Source organism: Fusarium mangiferae, assembly GCF_900044065.1.
Source record: "Fusarium mangiferae strain MRC7560 genome assembly, contig: FMAN_scaffold004, whole genome shotgun sequence".
NCBI classification, from domain to species: Eukaryota; Fungi; Ascomycota; class Sordariomycetes; order Hypocreales; family Nectriaceae; genus Fusarium; species Fusarium mangiferae.
The window spans coordinates 239,333-259,824 of record NW_024573924.1 but is presented as its reverse complement, the minus strand read 5'-3'; the positions used below and the strand labels follow the sequence as shown (position 1 = coordinate 259,824).

The following is a 20,492-nucleotide window of genomic DNA, read 5'->3' as shown; positions in this document are numbered from 1 at the left end:
GTCACACGATAGACGACTCTGGCAATTTCAATCATATACGAGTGTATTTAATTGCTCCTATGCGAGGAACGCTCGGCCTTTTTGACTATCAGCCAGGTGACCATGGGGCTTCCAAACATGAGGCTTGTTTGTTCATGGTTCAGCAAGTGGGATCCATGGAAATCACAATATTCTCAGTGATGCCCTGTTTGAACTTGTGGTTGAGGTTGTTGATATCATGAATTCGGAAACAACGTTCTGTATCTACAAAAAGAGGCCAGAACCGCTGCTTTCATGATGCATTCAAACTCATCCAGCCTTCTACATCGTTAGCAGCTCTACAGCTCTTAGTCAGAGATTCATATCACCCTAACTGTCACCATCTCCTTACCACATCTTTAATCTTGCCAGCATGAGCGGAACGTGGCTCTGGGAATGCTATAACTGTCACTTCGACAATTCATACAGCACCAACAAGCAGTGCGTAAACACGAATTGCCAAGTTTATTACGATCCTTCGAGGTGCAGGGTCTTTCTAGCCACAACCCAAGACAAGTAGACCATCTTTTCGAAGCCATACCTCGTCCAAAAGTATCGCTCCCACGATGCGACCAGATGCATTCGAAAACAGGCTGAACGATACACTATCGTTATGGAGAGGCTTGGCTTTGAAGAGGCTCTGACCCTGCATGAAACAACTTCGATCTCACGACTTTCATCATGGGTTGGTTCTCAATCTGCCAGTCGAGGCGATGTGGGAGACGTATCCAACCGGAGAGGGCAAAACCAACAGTACCATGTTATGATATACAGCGGTACATCGTGACGCTATAGACAGAGCGATGGGGAGAAGTATATGTCCCTGGCACTGTTGTCCGGGGCGATAGGTGGCGTCTTGATGGCGGTGAATGAGAATGGCCTTCTTGTTTTCATGATTCCCATGGCTCTCTTTTGCCATGAACTGGTGACGGTCGTCTGGCCTTCTCCTTGTTCTTATTGGGATAAGGGACTGTCTTCTGTCTTCAGTTGTTTTCATTTCCTTCTTGATGCTTTCGATTTTCTCCGAATACCCCAGTGGATGCTATTTCATCTTGTGTTACAGGATGCCAGTATCTCGATTACCTTCGGGTTTCTCTTTTCTGCTGTTGTTATATCTTGGCTTCTACTTCTATTCCCGAGTTTCCCAAGACCTGGATTTACGCCTTTGGACTTTTGTTTGTTTTCTATGGTCTCCTTTGTTGCTTTTCTTCTGTACCTTAGACTAGATGTATGCTGCAATATGCTGGCGGTTTCATTTGACATGCGCTTTTCATTTATCCGGACTGGCAGGCTGATAGAAAAAGAAATACTCATTTTTATCCTTGATTTTCAGAGTCCAATTGATAGATAAGTGACTATCGTGACCGAATCTTACTCTAAATTGAGGCGAGTTCTGCTGAGCGTATCGCGATACACCCAATCTTAGCACAGCGCCTGGTTTTAGTGAGGTTGGAGTAATACTCGAGGGGTGACAGTGGTTGGTTAGAGCGGCTTAGTCAACTTCGTTACATGGAGACAGGAAGCATCGCGTTATCAGAACATGCAAAAGAAGCATCATATCATGTTCCCGGCCCTGGCCGAGGGATCAGGGAGGCGGCGGCACCTGAGACTTCATTATAATAAGTTGGTAGCTTACTTGCAAGCCATGTATAGGCCTCCGGCCTCAGGAGGATTAGATTTCGCCTCTGGGACCACAAGAGAGGAGGCTTTTACCCAAGTCGCTCTATCACAAATTCAAGTTTAAGTCTTACCTTGAGTTCTTGTCTTTACAATTGATAACTAGAGGGCTTTCTAGACCGCTCAGTAGAGTTTAAATTTCTTGAAAAGAGAATTTAGGCCTCAGATAAAGAACAGACTCTCATTCGATCATTCCCCAGAGCACAGATGGAAGGCTGTGAGTGAATGTGTGAAGAGCCTGAAGTACCCAAGCCGGCTCACCTGCACAGCATGAGAAGCAACGAGAGCACGCATCTTGACCGCTGGAAAACAATATGTTTCATTTGAAAGCACAGGCTCCTTCATCGCGTCGCCTAGGGTCTACGAATTGACGACTCGTACCCTTGGGCCTTCAGTAATCACTGACCCCCCTGGGCTGGCAAACACCCGAAGCTCGCCAGAAACAGTATCAACACTCCTCTCCCAGACACCACCACTTGAGATTTGACCAAGTCTACAACGTACTCCCAATCAGACGTTGCACTCCTCGTCCAAGAAAGTGCAATACCAAATAAATGCCCAAAAGCGCAATGCGCACTTGCGACTCATCAGTTCAGCGCTACAAATTTTAGTACGAGAACAAATATGCCCCGTCGCAGTGCATTTAGCTCCGATGCCTTGTTTCGCCTCGCAATGCCTTGGAGTCGATGTATCAAAGTGTGATTTACAAAAACAACGACAGTCATCCAAGGCTGAGTGAGTATTCAGTGATGTGCAATCAGGTCTGATTCAGTGCTTGGGATATACGATCGCATAACCCCTGATCCTCGACGATCAGTGTCATTGCAAAGCCTCGCAACGCATTTTGATCACAAGAAATACACATTGTAACTACTGTACACAACAAGCAAGCACCTCCAAACATCATTACAATACGTGTTGAACAGTAAAGCATGAAAGATAGCTAAAGCAAGGTTACAGACCACCAACAGCCGGCCAGCCATCCATCCGTTCCCTGATACTGTACAATGCCAAACCTCGCCTCCCTGTACGCCTTGGCGCCCGCAGAAAAGCAATAAAATGAAGACAATGGCGGGAAAAGAGCAACATTAGCACCCATATTTCCTATCGCCCCCCCTGCTCCTGTTCGTATTCCTGTCCCGATTCGTTTCTCCTGCCCCTATTCTTGATTCATTTCATGATGCAGCGGAGCAGTCCAGGTCTGCGAGAATGCATCCATTATCAGGAAGCACAAATCCCGATCCCAACGTCATCAACTCTCTGATATTCCTAATCATCTGCGACCACCCGGATCTCACCATCGCGTGAAAGATCCAATGCCTGTCGGGGCGAGATCACCCTTGATGAGGTCCTCCTGAGACTGGCCGTCGTCTTCGTCATCTTAGTTGACACCTTGGTCACTGAAGAGCTCTTGGCTCGGCTTGCAGAGACAAGGCCGACACTTGATGCACGCTCCGATGCTCGTCTCTGTGGAGTGCGTGAGTATGTTTGCATGACTCGCTTGGTAGTCGTCTTCTTAAGGAGAGCTCCGGTCGAGACGCGGCGCTTAGCCGGTGACTTTGAACCCAGAGCCGCCTTCTTGGTAGTCGAAGCCACTGTGGAAACACCCTTCTTGAAAGCATTTGCTGCACCCTTGGCTATCTTAGAACCAGCGTTGGAAATCGCTCGCTTCACTCCCTTTGCAGGCTGCACCTTGCGCTTCTTTGCATTCTTGCCACCGTCTCCTTCGTCTCCAATAAGCTCCTTAAGCTTACGTTTGCCTGCCTTGACAGCGCCCTTGACTGCATTCTTGAGATCAGCCTTGGGCTGCTTGACTTCACGAGGCTTGGGTCCCAGAACACCGCGGCAGTTAGGTTCACCGCAGAGACATTTCTGCACGTTCTTGGCAGAAAAGGGGTCAAAGTTGTAGTCATAAGTCAGCTCATCACCTGTCATGATGGGCTTATCACCCGCAAACAGGGCCATTCGCGGCTGTCCGGAAACGATCCATTTAATCATTCTGCAATTTGGGTTGCAGCTGTGATTCACGAAACGCGCGATAGATCCTGTTGTTGCGTCGATGATCATATTTTGATCGAAGCTCATGAGGTAGTAGCACTTTGCTGAGTCAGCCAAAACGTCCAATCAAAGTCGCATAATGACTTATAAACTAACCTCATTGTCCTTGTATACTTCGGTCATGCGGCGCTCACACTCCTCTTCAGTGATGATTTCTCCAGCATACTCCATGATGATCTGGTTGGGTCTGAAGCATCGGTTGCTTCGGACACCATATCCACGGTCAGAAGTCTTGATTACCTCAACACCAACTCGGTATTTCCCGCCCTTGTTTCGGCGCGCCGTGAGGGTGGCAAACGCACGGTTGGTGCAATACTGCTTGCCCGCATTGCAGTTCTGCTCATCACATTCGTAAAGCATAATTCGATTCTGGCAGCTCTCGCCACACCCATCTTCCGGCTTGCAAACGCACTTCGATGAATAGTCGTGGAAGTGGGGGGACTTTCGCCAGTAATCCTTGGATTCGCCAATGAAGCGATCTAGACAACGTTAGCGCTAAACTTGCAATTTCGGCACAAAACTTACTCTTTGTCATTTTCTTCCATTCATCGGGTTTAGGTTGACCTGGTGGAAGCGGGTTGCAGACCTGGTAGGGGAGCTTGAAGTCGCGGCCTTCAATGAGTGTGCGTAGACCGTTAAACATGGGCAAAGGCATTGTCTTGTTGACGCGACCGCTGGGAATGAGTTCCGGCAACTGAGCCAGAGCCTTCTTTTCACCCACGGTCAAACCCTTGGAAATGTCAATGGGAGCATCTTGTCCAGCGTAAAGACCCTTAGCAAGATATTTCTTGACCCGACGCTTCCTGGTGTTAATCACGGGCTCGGGTTCAGCCTCTTTGGGCTCCTCGGCAGATTGTTCAGGCTCAGCCTTCTTTCGTGAGGCTGCTTTGGCAGCCTTAGGGTCAACAAACTTTCCGTTTGACCATACACTCAAAACCACAGGCTTCTCGTCGATGTGCGCAAATTCCTTAGTGTCCTGTAGACGCCTCAGCTCGCGTGACATGGGTGTTGAGGGCTTTTCCGTAGATTTGCGACTCCGTTTGGTAGCCTTGGAGTGTTTAGTAATAGGTGTAGCTGCAATAGGCGCAAAGACACTAGAGCGACGCGTCGAAGAACGTCTGCTCGAGATACTCTCCTCCGCGATCTTCTGGCGACGAGCGCGGGGGGAGTCCAGCTTGCTTGCTGACTGAGTAGCACCCAGCGCGTCGATACCACTTCGTACGGTTTCGGGTGTTGCGTCTTGAGGAGTATAGGACGTTCCCTTGTCATCGCCCAAGATTGGGCCGGAAATGGTCTTTCTTCTTCTTCGTCGGTCCGCGACAATGTCTCCTTTGGCGCGTCGCTTTCCATGACCAGCTGTACCACTCAATTGAACAAGATTGTAAACCGGGGCACTAACGCGGCTACGTCGAGAGCGAATTGGGGCAGGTGGCGGCGCATTGGCGGCGCTGTCGGTCTCTGTAGGCTCGATGGGCTCGGATGTAGTAGGCGCGACTTCGGGAGAGTCAGGCTCGAGTGCAACGTGAACGACATCGCGTTTGGGAGATTCGGAGTGAAGACTGGCTTCATCGGCGACGGTAGTAGGAGGTGTTGAAGTTGCAGACGCGACATTTGAGGAAGAATCGTCCGTGGTGCTGGCCTCAAAGGCGCCCTCAGAGGACAATAAGAGTGCCATTTCGGCAGGGGCAAAAGCTCGCCTGAGTGGTATAACAGACTGTTTGACGCGAAATATTTAGAACCCAGAAGTCATTCAAAGTATAAGAAAAAGTAAAGAAAATGGATGATTTGGGTAAATTGAAGAGAAAAACAAGTCAAGATGTTGTGCTTGACAAAATTTAGCGTGTAGAAGGAAGAAAATGTGAGGTAGAGAGTTAAATGAAATGGAAGTAAGAAGCAAACGCGGCGCGCCCAGAGATGGAGATGGGAGCGGGAAGGAGCGTGGGCGACTAGATAGGTACAGTAATACCAACCTAGTCGAGTGGGTGTTGCTTCCCCCCCGCGCGCGCCGGTCCAACCTTAGACTTGCCCAGGGCAGGCAGGGAAGAGGAGGTAAGGTCCAAGGCTAATGCTTGGTACGTACTATGGTAGTTTCCGTGTAGGAATAAAGAAAGCCGAAAAAGGAGAAGGAAGGATGGATTCGGCGAGCGAAAGGGAATGCAGAGAGAGGGTCAAAGACAGGAAGGAAGGTTGATGTGATGTTGTTGATAGAGGAAAGCAAGAGAGGAGCAATCGAATAAAATAAACTCGATAAAGTGAATCACTCTTCTTTGATGAATGAGAGAAAGAGTGTATCAGAGCAACTTACAGATAAAGACAAGATGATCGGGTTATTTTACCTTGTGCCGTATTGTACTGTATTGTCTTGAAAGAAGCCCAGTATAACAATGAATGTTGATGCTGCGTTTGGACCTCGTCGCGTTCTTTGTTGGTTGATTTAAAGAAAAAAGTGGGATTGAGTGGCCAGGACGTGACGAGGGTCAAAGGAATAGAGAGATACGAAAGGAGGGGGGATGAAGAAAGGAAGAAGGGTAAAAAAAGAGATGAGAGAGATATAGAGACGAATAGTGGAGAATAAAAGTCTCGTGCTCAAGTGTAATACATCAATACCTACCTACCTAAGCTCTTGATACTACAGGAGATAGATGGATGGTATCGATGTGTTGCAGTTGGTTGTAGTAAGTTGGAGGATGGAGAGAGAGAGAGAGAGAGAGAGGCTGGGAGAGCAAGGAAGAGAAGGGAGTTGAGTTGAGTTGAGTTTGCTCGACTCCCAGAAAAAAGGCTGATGAGTGAGCGCGCTCTTGGACGGGATGGGATGTAGGGAGCAAAAGAGGAGAAAATCAACAATTGGATGCGAGGATGAACATGGCTGGCTCAATTTCGAGGCAAACGCGAATCTCCTAGACCAAAGCAAGGCCAAACAGACAGACCAGACCACCCGAGGCTCAAGAGGCTACTTTATTTCCGATGGCGGTACGATACCAGCCAAAGCATTCATGGAATTGGAAAAACTGCACCTGGTTCTATGCAAATGTTTATCTTTTGATCGCATGCACACACGCTTGATATTGCTCGAGTTACAGGTCTTCATCTCGATATCTCGTCTTTCACTGCTTTGCCACTTTCAGCCTTGACGGCATCTGACTCAGATACCACCACTTTATCCGACCGATTCAAACTCGGGTATTCACTCAAAATGGACGATGCAAAAATTTGAGTATGCATGTCGCCCGTTGTCGAGTTATCTCAGAGTGACGATATCCGGATGCCGCATCACAGCCTCGTTGAGCGAGCATCTCGGCTACCGAGTACCGGAGGTGCCATGTTTCAGCACAGACGTGATCTTCATATAATTGTTCAGTGCCGCAGGATCAGTCCGAGTTTCGTGTTCAATCCAAAAATCGAAATAGTCTCGGTTTCTGGAAAATTCTCGTGAGTGACGTTGTGTTCCTTGTTCAGGGGCCAGTGTGCGAGTTACTCCGAAAAGGGCGGGTACTGAGGTTCTCACGGACCTCAAACCACTTCGACACTGCACGCCAAACAAGAGCGAGTTCAACACCTCAGTTTGCCCATTGAAACCCGAAATTCCATTTTATGTCCAGAAGTGAAGGAAAAACTTCGAAGTCGACTTAGTTCTATTTGTGTCCACGACCTTGCGTCTGAAGTGCCGTGCACCAAAGATCCCCTAGTTCCGGATAACACTCCCTTGCAGCGACAGAAAGCATATCGGTCGACTCCGGGGACTCGTGCATTCTTATCCTGTCGGTGGTGTTTCGACTTGCCTGGGCCTTTTCGAGGTCAAAATTTGCCGAAAAAATACGCATATCGCCCATGTAACCTGAAGGATCACCAAATCACGGGTTCTAGTCCGGCCTCATCCCTCCCCTGCAACTCCAGCTCCGCCGCAGTCAGTGTTCTTCGCAAAGACATTTATCTATGTACTTTAGAATTGCACCGCTTATACTGTTTCTATTTCTGTAGAAAATGAGACATTGTTCTGAAGTTTCGCTGATACAGTCAATAGTGATCAACAGAAGTGCCTCTCGGTATCTCATGGGCCAGTGGTAGTCAACGCACTGAACGACTGGCGCGCGCTGGCCCCTATCCCTTCGTGAAGTCTGTTGCTTCTGTTTGCTGCAAGTGTTGGCAAGTTTGGATCCGGTATGCTCTTTCACGGTATCATCAGTTCAGTGCCATGTACCATCTACAGTGGCGTATCACCACATCATGTGCACACACGCAGGATCATACCAATTCATCACCGAAGCTTGCTCGCATTGCCCTCAACTCTCTTTCGTACAACAAGCAAACTTTTTTTTGTCAAAGCTTCAAAGCGCCAATCAAATTACATGTCGTGATTTTTCCAATCGAGTGTCGACCAACCCCAGCAGTCCCGTATCATTGGGGTCGAGGTGAGCAAATGCACTTAAAGAGGTCCTGGACAACCAATTCCTCTATTCGGACCACTGTCTCTCGCTAGCACATTTTCATAGAAGACGTCTGCAAGTAACTAATTGGATGATATTTTCTGTGCCAGTCATTGCCGTTCGGAGAGGACCTTACGCACGTTGTCTGGTGAGCAGCGTGCTACTACCTTAAGGCTGGTGCGCATATCAACACCAATTTTGACCTTGGCAGCAGAATAGTCTCTGAAGACTGCCGTTGTGACGTAGAGTTCCTCCACTTCCCAATTCACTCGTAGAAGAGCTTCACCATGGAAATACTTTAAATATCCTTTTATGCATTTGGTCATGTCCAAGTTCCATTAAAAGCGACGTGTCATCGCGGCGGGTGCAGTTACGCGGATCAAGATCAGCCAGCCTCTCCATTGAAGCAGCTCGTTGTCGTTTACGCCCACCGTGGACTTTCTTTCTGGTGGTTTATCTTCATGCATTCGTGTAGCTTCCTTAACTTGAACTCGCCCTCACAATTCCTGTGTGTTTCTGATGCCTCAGCAATAGTCCAAGTGCTATAAAACCCATTGCTTGAGAGGTAGGTAGTGGGCGTCACAGGCATGTTGACAGCCAATTCTTGGTCGTATCGTCCGATCGCTTCTCTCGATCACGTTCAAGTATTCTCTGATAGGATAGAATGACCAAGGCTGCTCTTCGAATAGCTGTGGCTTCTGAGACGTGATAAATCGCTGGTACATGTTGGTATTTGCATCGAGGTTGAAGCCGTCAGTTGCTAACCACGTGAAATAAAAAACATCTTGACAAAAACCAGATGCCTAATGGAAAGCTTTGTTTTGCTTTTGACTTTTGACTTCGCTTTATATAACTCTCCAGAAGCATCTGGAACGCACAAAGAAGCTGATAGCCGGCCGGGAGTTATGTTCGTTTTCGGTGTTCAGTCAAACACTTCCTGACTGAGAGGTTGCTCCCTCAAATCTGCACCAGGAAATTCCCCAACCGTTTCATATGCCCATAACTACCTAGGTATGCATTCATACCGCTGTCATCTCTAAGACACCTTGAGAGTGCTAACGATCTAACTATCCCAGCATCACCACCTATTAGCAAATGCATCACTTCTTATGTCCCCTGGCCTCAGAGTGTAATAAAAGTTCTGAAGCTCAGTTAGGGTGTCAACATAAAACAGCCTCAAGACCTTCAAGGCGGCACTGGATTTACCCAAGTATTTCGACACCTGGGTATTATAGAGCCGTGAGTTTTGCCTTCCCTACGCAGCCTGCCTCTACACTATGACTCTAGGGTACAGTCACAAAAGACATCACAGCAAGACGCAATAGGTCTCTTTACAAAAACTAGCATCTCAATTCTCCATCTCAGTCTATTGTAGAATTATAACATTTCTAAGCAGTGATTTTCGCCTTTGGTGCGCTCCTCATAACTGAATGGGGTATTGTTTATGGTATCAAATCACACGGTTTCTTGGTATCCTTCACTCTCTCACTCGCACCCTTTTACTTGCACGCAAGGCGGCTCAGGCAGCCGTCTCCTTCTTCTCAGCATCGGTAGCAAGAGAATCCTTCTTCTCAGACTCAGCTGGGTCGACGGATAGCTTCTCCAGGGCCTCCTCGATGGGCTTCTCTCCAGCTTGCTCCACAGCCTGTTCTGCAGTCTCGGCCTTGGCTGCCTCTACAGGAGCAGGAATCGGGGCTGGGACAGCCTCTGTAGCATGAGCGGGAGCAGGGGCAGGAGCCGCGGCGGTCACAACAGGCTCAGCGGTGAGTGGCTTCTCAGTAGCAGGAGCTGACTCGGGAGCGACGGCAGTCTTTTCGGCAGTAGTAGAGTCGCCGGCAGCCGTTTGTTCGGGAACCTCAGTAGGTGAAGGTTCAGCCTTGGTCGCGCCAGTCTCAGTCAACGAGACAGACATACCCTCCTTGACACTTGGTCCTTGACCACCATACTCCTTGGGCAAAGTAGAAACGATGCTCTTGAGCTCGGTGGCCAGTGTAGTGCCAGAGGTCATGGGGTGGAACTTGCGGAGGGTAGCAGGGGCAAGGAAGAGCTTCATGGCGCCAAACATCCATCCCATGATGGCGGGAACATTTACAAAGTACTTATGCGCGAGCAACTCGGGGTAAGCCATTGAGAAGACGGAGATGGTCTCCTTGCTGGCGGCCTTGACGGCGGGGTCCATGCGGAAGAAGCTGACATTAAGGTAGTCGTGGACTTGGATCATCTGGTAAGGATCCTCACCCCCTTCAGGAATTGGCTCAGTGACTTGGTCTAGCTTGAGCTTCTGAACGCTGAGTTCCATGATGGCAGCGCGCCATTTGATAAACCTGGTGTAGAGTCAGTGAAGCTGTTTCATTTAAACAAGAAAACTCAAGACTTTAGACGTAAGCCACGTAAAGATTTAGCTGAACTATTCCAAACTTGAGGACCATTTGATGGACTTATCAATCGTCTTCCAAGTTTAGGGTAGTATAACCAGATATTCTGCTCCCTAAGGCTGGGGTTGAAACTCACTCCTCTACATTGCCAAAGGTGGCCTTGTTGTCCTTGACAGCACCGTAGATGTTCCAGGTGACGATGGTCTCGTTGCCATTCTCTCCCTTGTGGACAGTGACATAGCCCAAGTCACCAAACTTGCTCTTGTCAAAAGTCTGAGTGACGAGTGCGGTAGGGTTCATCTTCTTGCGCCACTCAAGAGCCTGAGTGAGCTGCTTCTCAGCTGCCACTGGGTCATCATTGTTAGCGCGGAGGAACTTCTGCAGGACGACCTTTGTTGGGACATGGTCAATGTTGGTGAGCTGGACACCCCACATCTCCTTGTGGAGTGTCTTGGTGAAGATGTCCTCAAGGCGGGCATTGAGCTTGGTGAGAGGCATCTCGGGAGTTGCAGGGTTCTCAGCAGGGACGGCAGCGGGAACGGTCTTGTCCTGTTCGGTAGCCATGGTAGCGGTTGAGGCTATAAGAAGGTGGTAGATGGTGAGATGGTTGATGATTGATGATGAGATGAGTCCAGTGAAGGAGATCGTGGGGGGTTCGAAGCTTTTTGTGTTCAGCTTGTCCTTGTCCTTGTCCTTGTTGACTTGACTTGACGAGTCTTGTCTGACGCGGCTCCTGAAGTGGATTGTTTTGGTGCACACCTGCCGAGTGAGACGGGAGCACAATAATAAAAGACAAACAAACACACACGGGAAAGTGAAACTCGTTTCGACGAATATAATTCGACTGATGATGTTGTTTGTCCGTTCAAGAAGGGAGCACGGATTATCAGGTGTCGGAAGACCTTACCTTGGGTACCTTATTATTAAGGGAGAGAGCTTGACGGCCGATCCTACCTTAGTGTCCGTGGGCCAAGGGCGGGAAACGCCCTGTCGTTTCGGCAAGTGGAGGTGATGCCCTGAAGGCCGTTTACATTGGATACACACTCTGATGATGAAGGTTTCTTTTCATTGGCCGGACGCTGAGAAATAAACTCAGGCACTCGACATCCAATGGGGCTTATTCAACGCCTGTACCTGAATAAACATGCAGCTTTTCAGGGCTGCATTAATCAACTGATCCATTCTCAAGTCTTGTTATGCACACACCCTGCTTGAGCCTATACGGACGGGCAGAGGTAGTAGATTCAAAACATGACATGTGACAAAGTTATCTTCCAAAGAGGAGCTGCAAAAGGTGAAACAGTTGGGCCAGAATACAGAATACTGCGACACAACATTAATATGGATATGTTCTATCCACTGCACACTGTACAATCAATACGAACCATCAACCCAGTCAACATCATAGCACAGCATCAGAGCCACCACAATTTACCAAAAATGGGCTTTATGTTAGTTTTTTTTTCTTTCGTTTTTTTTTTTAATTTTTTAAATTATTTTATGTACAGCCACTAGACTCTAAAGTGACCCAAAAGCACAGGCAATATCCCCTAAACTCCTTAAACTCCGAACCATGTTAGCGTCCTCTGTATAACCCTGAGCTGGCATCCATCCTCGCCCCGGAATTAAATCCTGCCTATTAGTGCGCCGCGCGTTTTCTTCCTCCAGTCTTTATGGTCCTCTAGCCTTAGCCCCGAGTAAGTCAACCAAAAGCTGAGTAGCAAATATTGCCGAAGAAGTGGCTAGGGAGTCTTGGGTGTTGAAAAAGATGACCAAAGATCACTGGTGACATAGTCCAGTGCGACGCTGAGATGCAAGGCGTTGTACGAAAATGAAATCTAAAAGAAGCGAAATGAGTAGCCTCATAAGGCCGTCTCAAAAAAGCAAATCGGGTGGCCGAATTGTGATGTGCAAAGTCAGGGAGCAAATCAAGCTATCATCAGCAGGCCACCGAAGCAGAACAAGAACGGTACCACTGGTTGCTTGTTCAGTTGTAGCCGAGAGCACGACCAAGGATCCGCTCGATAGCTGAAAGCTCGAGGTAGGCACACTGTCCCAGAGTCATTTGATCAAACTGAGGACCCTGGATGTAGTTGACCTCATTGAAGAAATAACCCCAGTACTCATCAGTCTCCTTGAGTGTTTCCTGAATGACAGTGCGTTCATGGATAGGGCGGACTAGGACATCGCGAGTGCTCTGCTCACGGATCAGACGAATGTACCACTCAACAAGGTCGAGAGGAGCATCGGGCTTTCGCGTGATGGCGTACTGGTGAACCCAGCAGTTGGCGTTGGCCGGCTGGTGGTGACGGCGCTGCTGCTCCATGGGGATCATCTGAACCATGAAGGCAATGTTATCCTTCTGAAGGGCGGTAAAGCCATGACACTGCATCGCAGTCTGAACAACTCGCTGAAAAAGCTGAGAGGTGAGGTTGACAGGATCATCCTGCTGCGAAACTGATCTGCTGAGCAGACGAAGGAGCTTGATAGTCGCCTTGTACATGGCACCCCGCTGAGAAATGGTGATGTGGTCAGCGGCATACCAGGGAAACTTGCGGAGAGTGCTAATGAGGCACTCGTAGGGGCGCTGGGGGCACTCCTTCGAGAATGGAGATCGATGAGGAACCTCAACATGCTTGACGAGCATGACCATCTCCTCAGGGGAGATGAAGCCTTTGAAGTTCTCCCAAGGCTCTTGATGGTTGTTGGGGAGTACCTTAGGAGTTGCCCCATCCCAAAACACGCCATGAGCAAGAGGGAAGAGATCCTGCATGAGAGCAGACTGGCTCGACAGCTCAACCTCAATGGAGCGTTCCCCAAGACGACTCACACGGCCAGCCTGAGAATGTTGGTGGTGCTTCTCGGCACAACGCATCGCATCCTCCATGGTAACAAACTCCACGAAGGCGTCCATGGTTTTGGACGTTGCCCTGTCCATGATTATGTGGATGGGCTCTTCCACATCCGGCAACATACGACTATTGCGGCCGATAAAGGCCACAATCTCGGCGCGCTTGGTTGAGAAGGGTATCTAATGAGATCAGAAAAGCGAAATGAAGCTCAGACTAAACAGGTACTCACGTTCTTAAGACGAACAGCGCCGGCAACAGAGGCTTTGGCAGAGCCAGGGCAGCTTGCAAAAGGAAAGAACTCAGGTTTCATTGCAGTCTCAAAGGTGGGAAGGCCTGAAGGAGTGTCTACCAACTTGGATAGCTGAGGTGACATGTTGCTGGCGAAGTGTCCGGTCATAGGGGCCGCGAGCATGGCTTGCTGTACAGCGGGCGGGGGCAGATTCGGGAATGGAATCAATGCAGTAGGTTCAGCACGTTCGGGACTACCAAAAGGGTCCTGGGGGGCGGACTGATGTGTCATAGGAGGAGCCTGCAGACCCAAGTCGAATCGAGGAGGAGGTAAGCTGTTGATACCGTGGGCGGATGATCGTGGTGCGTAATTTCGCGGCTCTGTCAGATGCTGGTTAGGTCCCGAGTTGGGAGTAGACTGCGAAGCACTCATGCGGTGTCCGCTGTAGTGGTGCGGAGTGTGACTGGGGCTTGCAAGAGAAAGACCCGAATTGTATGAAACACTCTGAGGCAAGCTGGAGTTGTAAACAGTGGTCTGGGAGACCCCAATAGGGGTGTAGAACTGTTGGCCACCAGTAGCAGGGTGAGAGTGAGCAGAATGTTGGCTGCCCGGCTGAGATGCCGATGAGCGACCACGGGGAGGAGACAAGAAGCTAGTCTGTCCTTCACTGCCAGAGTTGCTGCTCTGAGTATGCTGAGTAGCCTAGGGTTGCCAAGGTTAGAATGGGGCTTGAAGTAGATTTGCCATAAGGCTTTATGTCTCAACATAACACAAGCAGGATAACTTAAGACTTACAATAAGCTGTGTACCATTGGGCAGGTGATTGCCAATCCCTGAGCCACTAAGACCTCCAGTGTTGCTGTTTGTGAGATTATTGCCACGAGAAGCCTCATTTGTTGTAGCAGCATTTGCCGATCCATTTACGATAACATGCTCGGGGCTATTGTTGGACGAAGGGGTAGCACTACTAGCCATGATGTGGGAAACGTCCCCAGATGCTGAAGGAGCAGCATTGTTGTTGTTGACCATGGCATCGATTGTACCGTTGATTGTCTCAGCGATCATGTTCATGCCATTGCCTTGGTAGTGGCCTCCCATCTAAGGGGCCACAGCGTTAGGGGCGTATGACATGACTGAGTACATTGTATGGGCAGCACCGTCCGAGGGGCTGTTGGGTGGTGCTGTGGGAGGTTCAGTAAAGCCAGAGTACTGTGCAGGCAGCGCCGTTGCCATGTTCATTCCAGGCTGAGTACCAGCATATCCGCTGGCCTACCCCAGAGTTAGTGGGTGATTGAGAAGCGATATCAGTGAGAGTCTCATGCACTTACCTGAAGGGCATTGTGAAGAGCCTGTTGGGCTGATGGGACCCAAGAGTTCGCGTTGGAAACTGTATGCGAAGCAGCCTCGGGTTGGTATCCGCCGTCCGAGCCTTGGGTTCCGCGAGGCTGCGGATAGAAGGACGGTGCTTGGACCGAAGGGTTGGAAGCTGGCTGGCCAGAGCGTTGGGCTCCGGAGTCTCCGTGAGCCATCGGAAGCACAGAACGGTCTGGTTAGCCCAGAGGTGATCGGTTTTGGTCTAACTTGAAGTAGTTGTCAGTCAGCATATTAATGTCATTGACCGAAATATCGTATAACGAATAGATACTGAACTGCATTACTCTGGAGATAGATCCCTAGTTGTTGGAAGTATTGGGTAGGAGTGCGGGGAAAGCTTACCAGTCGAAACTTTGTGTCGATGTATTTCGGGCAGTGAGGAACAATTGAGAAAGACAGCTGTGTTTCTGAACTGAGTGTCGACAATCAGTCGTTTGGCTTTGAGACAAGTTGAAGATCAAAGAAGATGGCAGAAGCTCAAGCACCCGAAGTCGTTGGTAGAATGACAGAGAAAAGAGAAAGAGATCAGGGGAGTGTTCAGAAATTCAAGGGCAGAGCAATGAAGGTCGCACGTGATTATAGAGGCTTTTCCTGAAGTTCACTGTTAGTCTGTGATCCCAAGAATGAGTTGCAGGAAGTTTAGATGGAGAATGAAGAGGGGGTGTTTGCAAGTGCTTCAGACGATGGTTGCGCCCAGAGAGTGCATGCGGTCTTTTGAGCTTCCTGAACCCCGCCTTATTGTTTGAAAGGCATGTTGGAGTCGACCGCGAGATGAAATACAGGCAAGTTGGTGAGAAGAACGGGACGACAGTGTGCAGGTGCTTGTATTCCCGGCAGCTTCCAAAGAAGACAAGCGAAAGAGGACTTACGGACTAGCAACACACTGCCGATGATGGAGACGATGCAGAGTTAGAGAGATTATTGAATCAAGAATCCGAGCGCAATCAGAGAGCTGCGTTCAAGGTGCGCGCGTAATTGTTCGGGTTTTGGGTTTGGCGGTTCGCAGGGCTCGTGTATGGTGGGCGTAAGGGCGTAGGCGAGAAAGCCAAGAAATACCTTCAGAGTATCTAAAGGCTAGCACTCGGCTTGATGGATAGTTAGCGTCGCCGAGTGAAAGTGTTGGGCAGAAGTCAGTATTTCAAGGATGAAGGTCGTTGGCTGAAGGTTGAAGAATGGATGAAGGGAAAGGGTTCCTGCTTCAAGAGGCAAGGCAAAGGATACAAACCTTGATCAAATTATCTTGAAAGATCACAAGATGATCTGAGTTGATAGAGCGGAATGGCCCAGAGGGTCAAGGTTGAAGAGTGGTCAGTGTTAGAGCATAAAGGAAAGAAATAATGCTAACTCCAAAGGGCAGAAGATAGAAAGAGAAAGTAGAAGAATCTCGGTTACTGATTCAAAGCGACGAAGATGCAGGTATGGCAGGTTAGCGTTGTCAAGCTTGAAATAGTGCAACGGACACTCGTGGTTGAATTGTTGTTGAAGGTCAAGGAAAGGCTGCCTTAGTACCTAGCAACAAAGCAGCACTGGGGTCAAGCCATCGACTTCAAGAAAAGAAGGTAAGTGAAGAATCGCTTTGGCTTGACGGTGCTAGGCACTTGTCTCAAGAAGGAGAAGAGAAAAGGCTGAAAGCAGAGCACAACAGAAAGGGGATATCAGAGACAGTTCCTTGCAAGTGATTGGCAGTGATTCACTTACCATTGTGAGAAGTGAGTTCAGCAGTGACCAGTAACTGATAGAAGAAGGATAATGGTAACAATAATGCTTATGAAAAATTAAAGTTGATCAATTGTGAAGGATGAGATAATGGTAGTTGGTTCAAATATATGTTAATTTCTTACGTAAAGACCCATTGATCCCACGAGGCAATCACGACAATGCCTCCTTCCTCAACTGGCAGTACTCTGATTCCAGAACTTACATAATAATTTGGGCATAAGATTGGAAATCATGGCCTCTACCCCAAGAATGAAGTTGTTGGATGCAATAAAGGCTTCGTTTCCAGAATGATACGCATTTCAATTCGGTAAGGTCGGCAAAGTTTATGTCTAATGTCGTTATCTTGAACCTCCTTCCTCACCACGGCATGAGGCTCGCCTATCAGAGCCTCCGCAGTTCAATGCTGTCACGAATGGTTGATACATTTTGCCTGGTCACAGAAACATTGCGACAACCGACACTCCCAAGCAAACTCCGAGCCTCAAACCAGCTGAGGGGTTTAGTCAAACTGCCGAGGTCAGTAATCTCATAGGTTGTGGTAATTGTGATTGGATCATTCTTACAGGTGTAAGGAAAGACTCGGCCACGAATCGTGCTCGAGCGTTCAACTATGACAAGTTAGCATGGAGTTGCTTAGGGTTACAGTCCAACTACTCACAAATAGCTTCATCTCAGAGATCTCCTTGTCAACCTCTTCCATAAACTGAATAATAAAGTCGACAAGCTTGTGCTTCAGCATTTCCTCAGTGTGGAAGTTTGTTATCAGGAAAGAAATGTCATAACCCTACAACAACAACGTCAGTCAGGGGTAACTCAATTGAGTATCGCACGACCAGTAACCGACCTTGATAGGTTTCCTCCGCAGAATGAAGAAGGACTCTGCACGTTGCGTCAAGAATCTTGTAAACTTGTGGACCAGAATATGCTCAATTTCGTCGGCCTGCTTGATCTTGATGCTGATACGGACGGAGTTGATGCTGGGCTCAATCAAGACACGCTCGTTCTCGTTGCGCGCGATGGTCAAGGGCTGAAGTAGGACCTCGGGGGACGTCTGGGCCTCAATCTCCGGAACGTTGTGTCGCTCGGCGGTCTGGGAAGCAAAGTTGGACAGTGTGAGCGCGGCGGTCAAGCTGCTGCGTACGCATTGCAGGTAGGGTCGGAGGGATTGAGACTAAGCGGGGGATAGCTGTCAGCTTGCGGTCTGGATCGTGAGATATCATTGAGCATGTACCATGACAACAAATACCTCCTCAGACGTCCTCAATCAACTAGAAATAGCACGAATTTAGATGTCGACGGTGAACACGGAGCTCGGCGGGGTTGGTCGACGTTGACGTTGGAGGTTGGAGCTTCGGCGAGGTGAGGCGCAGTTGTTAGTGAGGCGTCGCCAGGCCTGACGTTTCCCGTGTCTTTAGGGTGGGGCGATGATGGGGGAAACTTGGAGAGGTTCACGTGTGAAGCTTGAGCCTCAAGAGACGCCTGTGGCTTGATAACATCATAGCCACAGCTCTCTCTCTGGTTGCCCCGCGGAAGCTACACCGCTTTCCCCACTAACATTTCGCCTTCGTCCAGGTACCACTTGGTGACGCACCTCTAGCATCTTCCACGCCTCGCCAACACCGACCTTGAGCAAAGGGACGCTGACTCAGGACGTTTTCTTTTTCTTCTGCTATTATATTGTTCTTTTAGATCCCTCTTTCACATAACCTCCGAATAGAAGGCATCCAGTGCCTGGGCAGACTCAAATTCGTCCTACTGCACCCCTCCTTCGACGCTTGAGCTTCGATAGACCGAAACCATGTCATCCATATCAGGTCAGTAATTTTCCATGCCCGCGTTTTCACGATCTCTAGCCCAACTGCACAAACAGGTACTGACCGACCATAGTCGTGGTGAAACACCAAGGCAAGAAACACGATGTCGAGATCGACCCCAGCTCCACTGGCGAGGACTTCAAACTCCAAATGTTCAGCTTGACCAACGTCGAACCCGAACGCCAAAAGATCTTGCTCAAGGGTGGTCAACTCAAAGATGATGCCGATATGAGCAAACTCGGCTTGAAGAACGGCCAGGTCATAATGATGATGGGTACCCCAAGCGCTGGTGGTGACGCCCTTGTCCGACCAAAGGAGGCGATCAAGTTTGTCGAGGATATGACAGAGGCTGAGCAGGCTCAACAAGTTGGTGCGACACCCGCCGGTCTTATCAACCTTGGAAATACATGTTATCTCAACTCAACCCTCCAGACTCTACGTCTTATTCCAGAGCTCCAGGAGGCGCTCGACACGTACCAGCCCGATGGCAACGCCAGCAGCTTTATGATGACAGGCACGAACATGGACTTGGCATCTCAACTGTCAAGCTTGTATAAGAGAATGGGAGAAACCCAGGACTCCTTCCCTCCCATGAACTTCTTGAACGCTTTGCGAGTGGTATTTCCCCAGTTTGCGGAGAAGTCCAAGACTGGACAAGGCTTTGCTCAGCAGGATGCAGAGGAGGCTTGGTCCCAAATTGTGCAGCAACTTAACCAGAAGCTCCGCATCAAGAGCGAAAACGCCTCGGAGACCTCCTTCGTGGAGAAGTACATGTCTGGCGAGTTCAGCTCGGTAATGGAGTGTGATGAGGAAGAGGCGCGCAATGCTGGCGAGCAGCCCATCACTAACAAGGAGAGCTTCGCCAAGCTCAACTGCCACATTGACAGCTCAACAAATCATCTGCGAGATGGCATTGCCGCCGCCCTGAAAGAGAGGCTTGAGAAGCAGTCGGAAGTTCTGGGTCGTGACGCAGTCTACACGAAGACTTCCAAGATCTCTCGGGCTCCTAAGTACCTGACAGTGCACTTTGTGCGCTTTTTCTGGAAGCGAGAGACTCAGAAGAAGGCCAAGATCATGCGAAAGGTTACTTTTCCCATGGAGCTTGATATTGTTGAGTTCTGCTCCGACGAATTGAAGAAGGCTCTTGTTCCTGTGCGCGACAAGGTTCGTGAGATTCGCAAGGATGAAGAGGATATCGAGCGGGCCCGTAAGCGACGTAAGAAGACTCACGATCAGGACGTCGGCGATATCCCAGGCGGTGCTGGTCTTCCCACCGAGAAGGAGAAGAAGGAGGCCGAGAAGAAGGAGGCCGAGAAGAAGGAGGGCAAGTCAGCAGATGGCGACGTTGTCATGGGCGAGGAGGGCGAGACATACAAGACAGACGCCGACATCGAGGCCGAGAGAAACGCTTCCATTCTTGAGGCCAAGAAGGAGCTCAACGCTCTCATCAACCCCGAGCTGCGAAACGACGATGGTGCCAATCAGTCTGGTCTTTACGAGCTCCGAGGTGTCGTGACACATCAAGGTGCCAGCGCCGACAGTGGCCACTACACCTCGTATGTCAAGAAGGCTGCGCCCGTTGATCCCAAGACTGGCAAGAAGGGTGAGGAGGACGGCAAGTGGTGGTGGTTCAACGACGACAAGGTTTCAGAGGTTGAAGCTGAGAAGATTGCGACTCTCGCCGGTGGAGGCGAATCTCACTCTGCTCTCATCCTCTTGTACCGAGCCATTCCTCTGCCCACTGCCGAGGGTGTCCTGGAGTAAAAAGTGCTACTAGGGCGGGCTTCACTAGAAGTATATGGCCACCTGGGAATGGTGCTAGATGATTTGATGAATAAAAACGGACAGGAGCATGGCATGGCATGGCAGGGCGGTCAGGCGTAGGGAGAAGGCATGACATGTAACTCAATCAATAAAACGTTAATTAAACAAACATATGTCTCGGCGGAAGC

General features: G+C 49.4%; 5 protein-coding genes across 5 annotated transcripts; 1 reads left to right on the top strand and 4 right to left on the bottom strand.

Moving 5' to 3' along the window:
- Positions 1 to 2,964: 2,964 nt before the first annotated feature.
- On the bottom strand, positions 2,965 to 5,428 carry FMAN_08664 (uncharacterized protein; the record flags this gene model as incomplete). Its single annotated transcript, XM_041829419.1, has 3 exons — positions 2,965 to 3,792; positions 3,850 to 4,232; positions 4,279 to 5,428. The coding sequence occupies 3 exons, from the start codon at positions 5,426 to 5,428 to the stop codon at positions 2,965 to 2,967; spliced, it is 2,361 nt and encodes a 786-aa protein (XP_041680184.1).
- A 4,268-nt stretch (positions 5,429 to 9,696) lies between these two features.
- On the bottom strand, positions 9,697 to 11,116 carry FMAN_08663 (uncharacterized protein; the record flags this gene model as incomplete). The annotated part of the gene is made up of 2 exons (XM_041829418.1): positions 9,697 to 10,501; positions 10,689 to 11,116. 2 exons carry the CDS (start codon positions 11,114 to 11,116, stop codon positions 9,697 to 9,699), a joined length of 1,233 nt encoding a protein of 410 aa, XP_041680183.1.
- Positions 11,117 to 12,539: 1,423 nt separating this feature from the next.
- On the bottom strand, positions 12,540 to 15,162 carry FMAN_08662 (uncharacterized protein; the record flags this gene model as incomplete). The annotated part of the gene is made up of 5 exons (XM_041829417.1): positions 12,540 to 13,583; positions 13,634 to 14,335; positions 14,429 to 14,731; positions 14,789 to 14,902; positions 14,962 to 15,162. 5 exons carry the CDS (start codon positions 15,160 to 15,162, stop codon positions 12,540 to 12,542), a joined length of 2,364 nt encoding a protein of 787 aa, XP_041680182.1.
- Positions 15,163 to 17,225: 2,063 nt separating this feature from the next.
- Positions 17,226 to 17,960, bottom strand: FMAN_08661 (putative ARP2/3 complex 20 kDa subunit; the record flags this gene model as incomplete). The annotated part of the gene is made up of 5 exons (XM_041829416.1): positions 17,226 to 17,234; positions 17,290 to 17,334; positions 17,385 to 17,510; positions 17,571 to 17,897; positions 17,958 to 17,960. The coding sequence occupies 5 exons, from the start codon at positions 17,958 to 17,960 to the stop codon at positions 17,226 to 17,228; spliced, it is 510 nt and encodes a 169-aa protein (XP_041680181.1).
- A 564-nt stretch (positions 17,961 to 18,524) lies between these two features.
- On the top strand, positions 18,525 to 20,304 carry FMAN_08660 (uncharacterized protein; the record flags this gene model as incomplete). Its single annotated transcript, XM_041829415.1, has 2 exons — positions 18,525 to 18,540; positions 18,614 to 20,304. 2 exons carry the CDS (start codon positions 18,525 to 18,527, stop codon positions 20,302 to 20,304), a joined length of 1,707 nt encoding a protein of 568 aa, XP_041680180.1.
- Between the last annotated feature and the right edge of the window lie 188 nt (positions 20,305 to 20,492).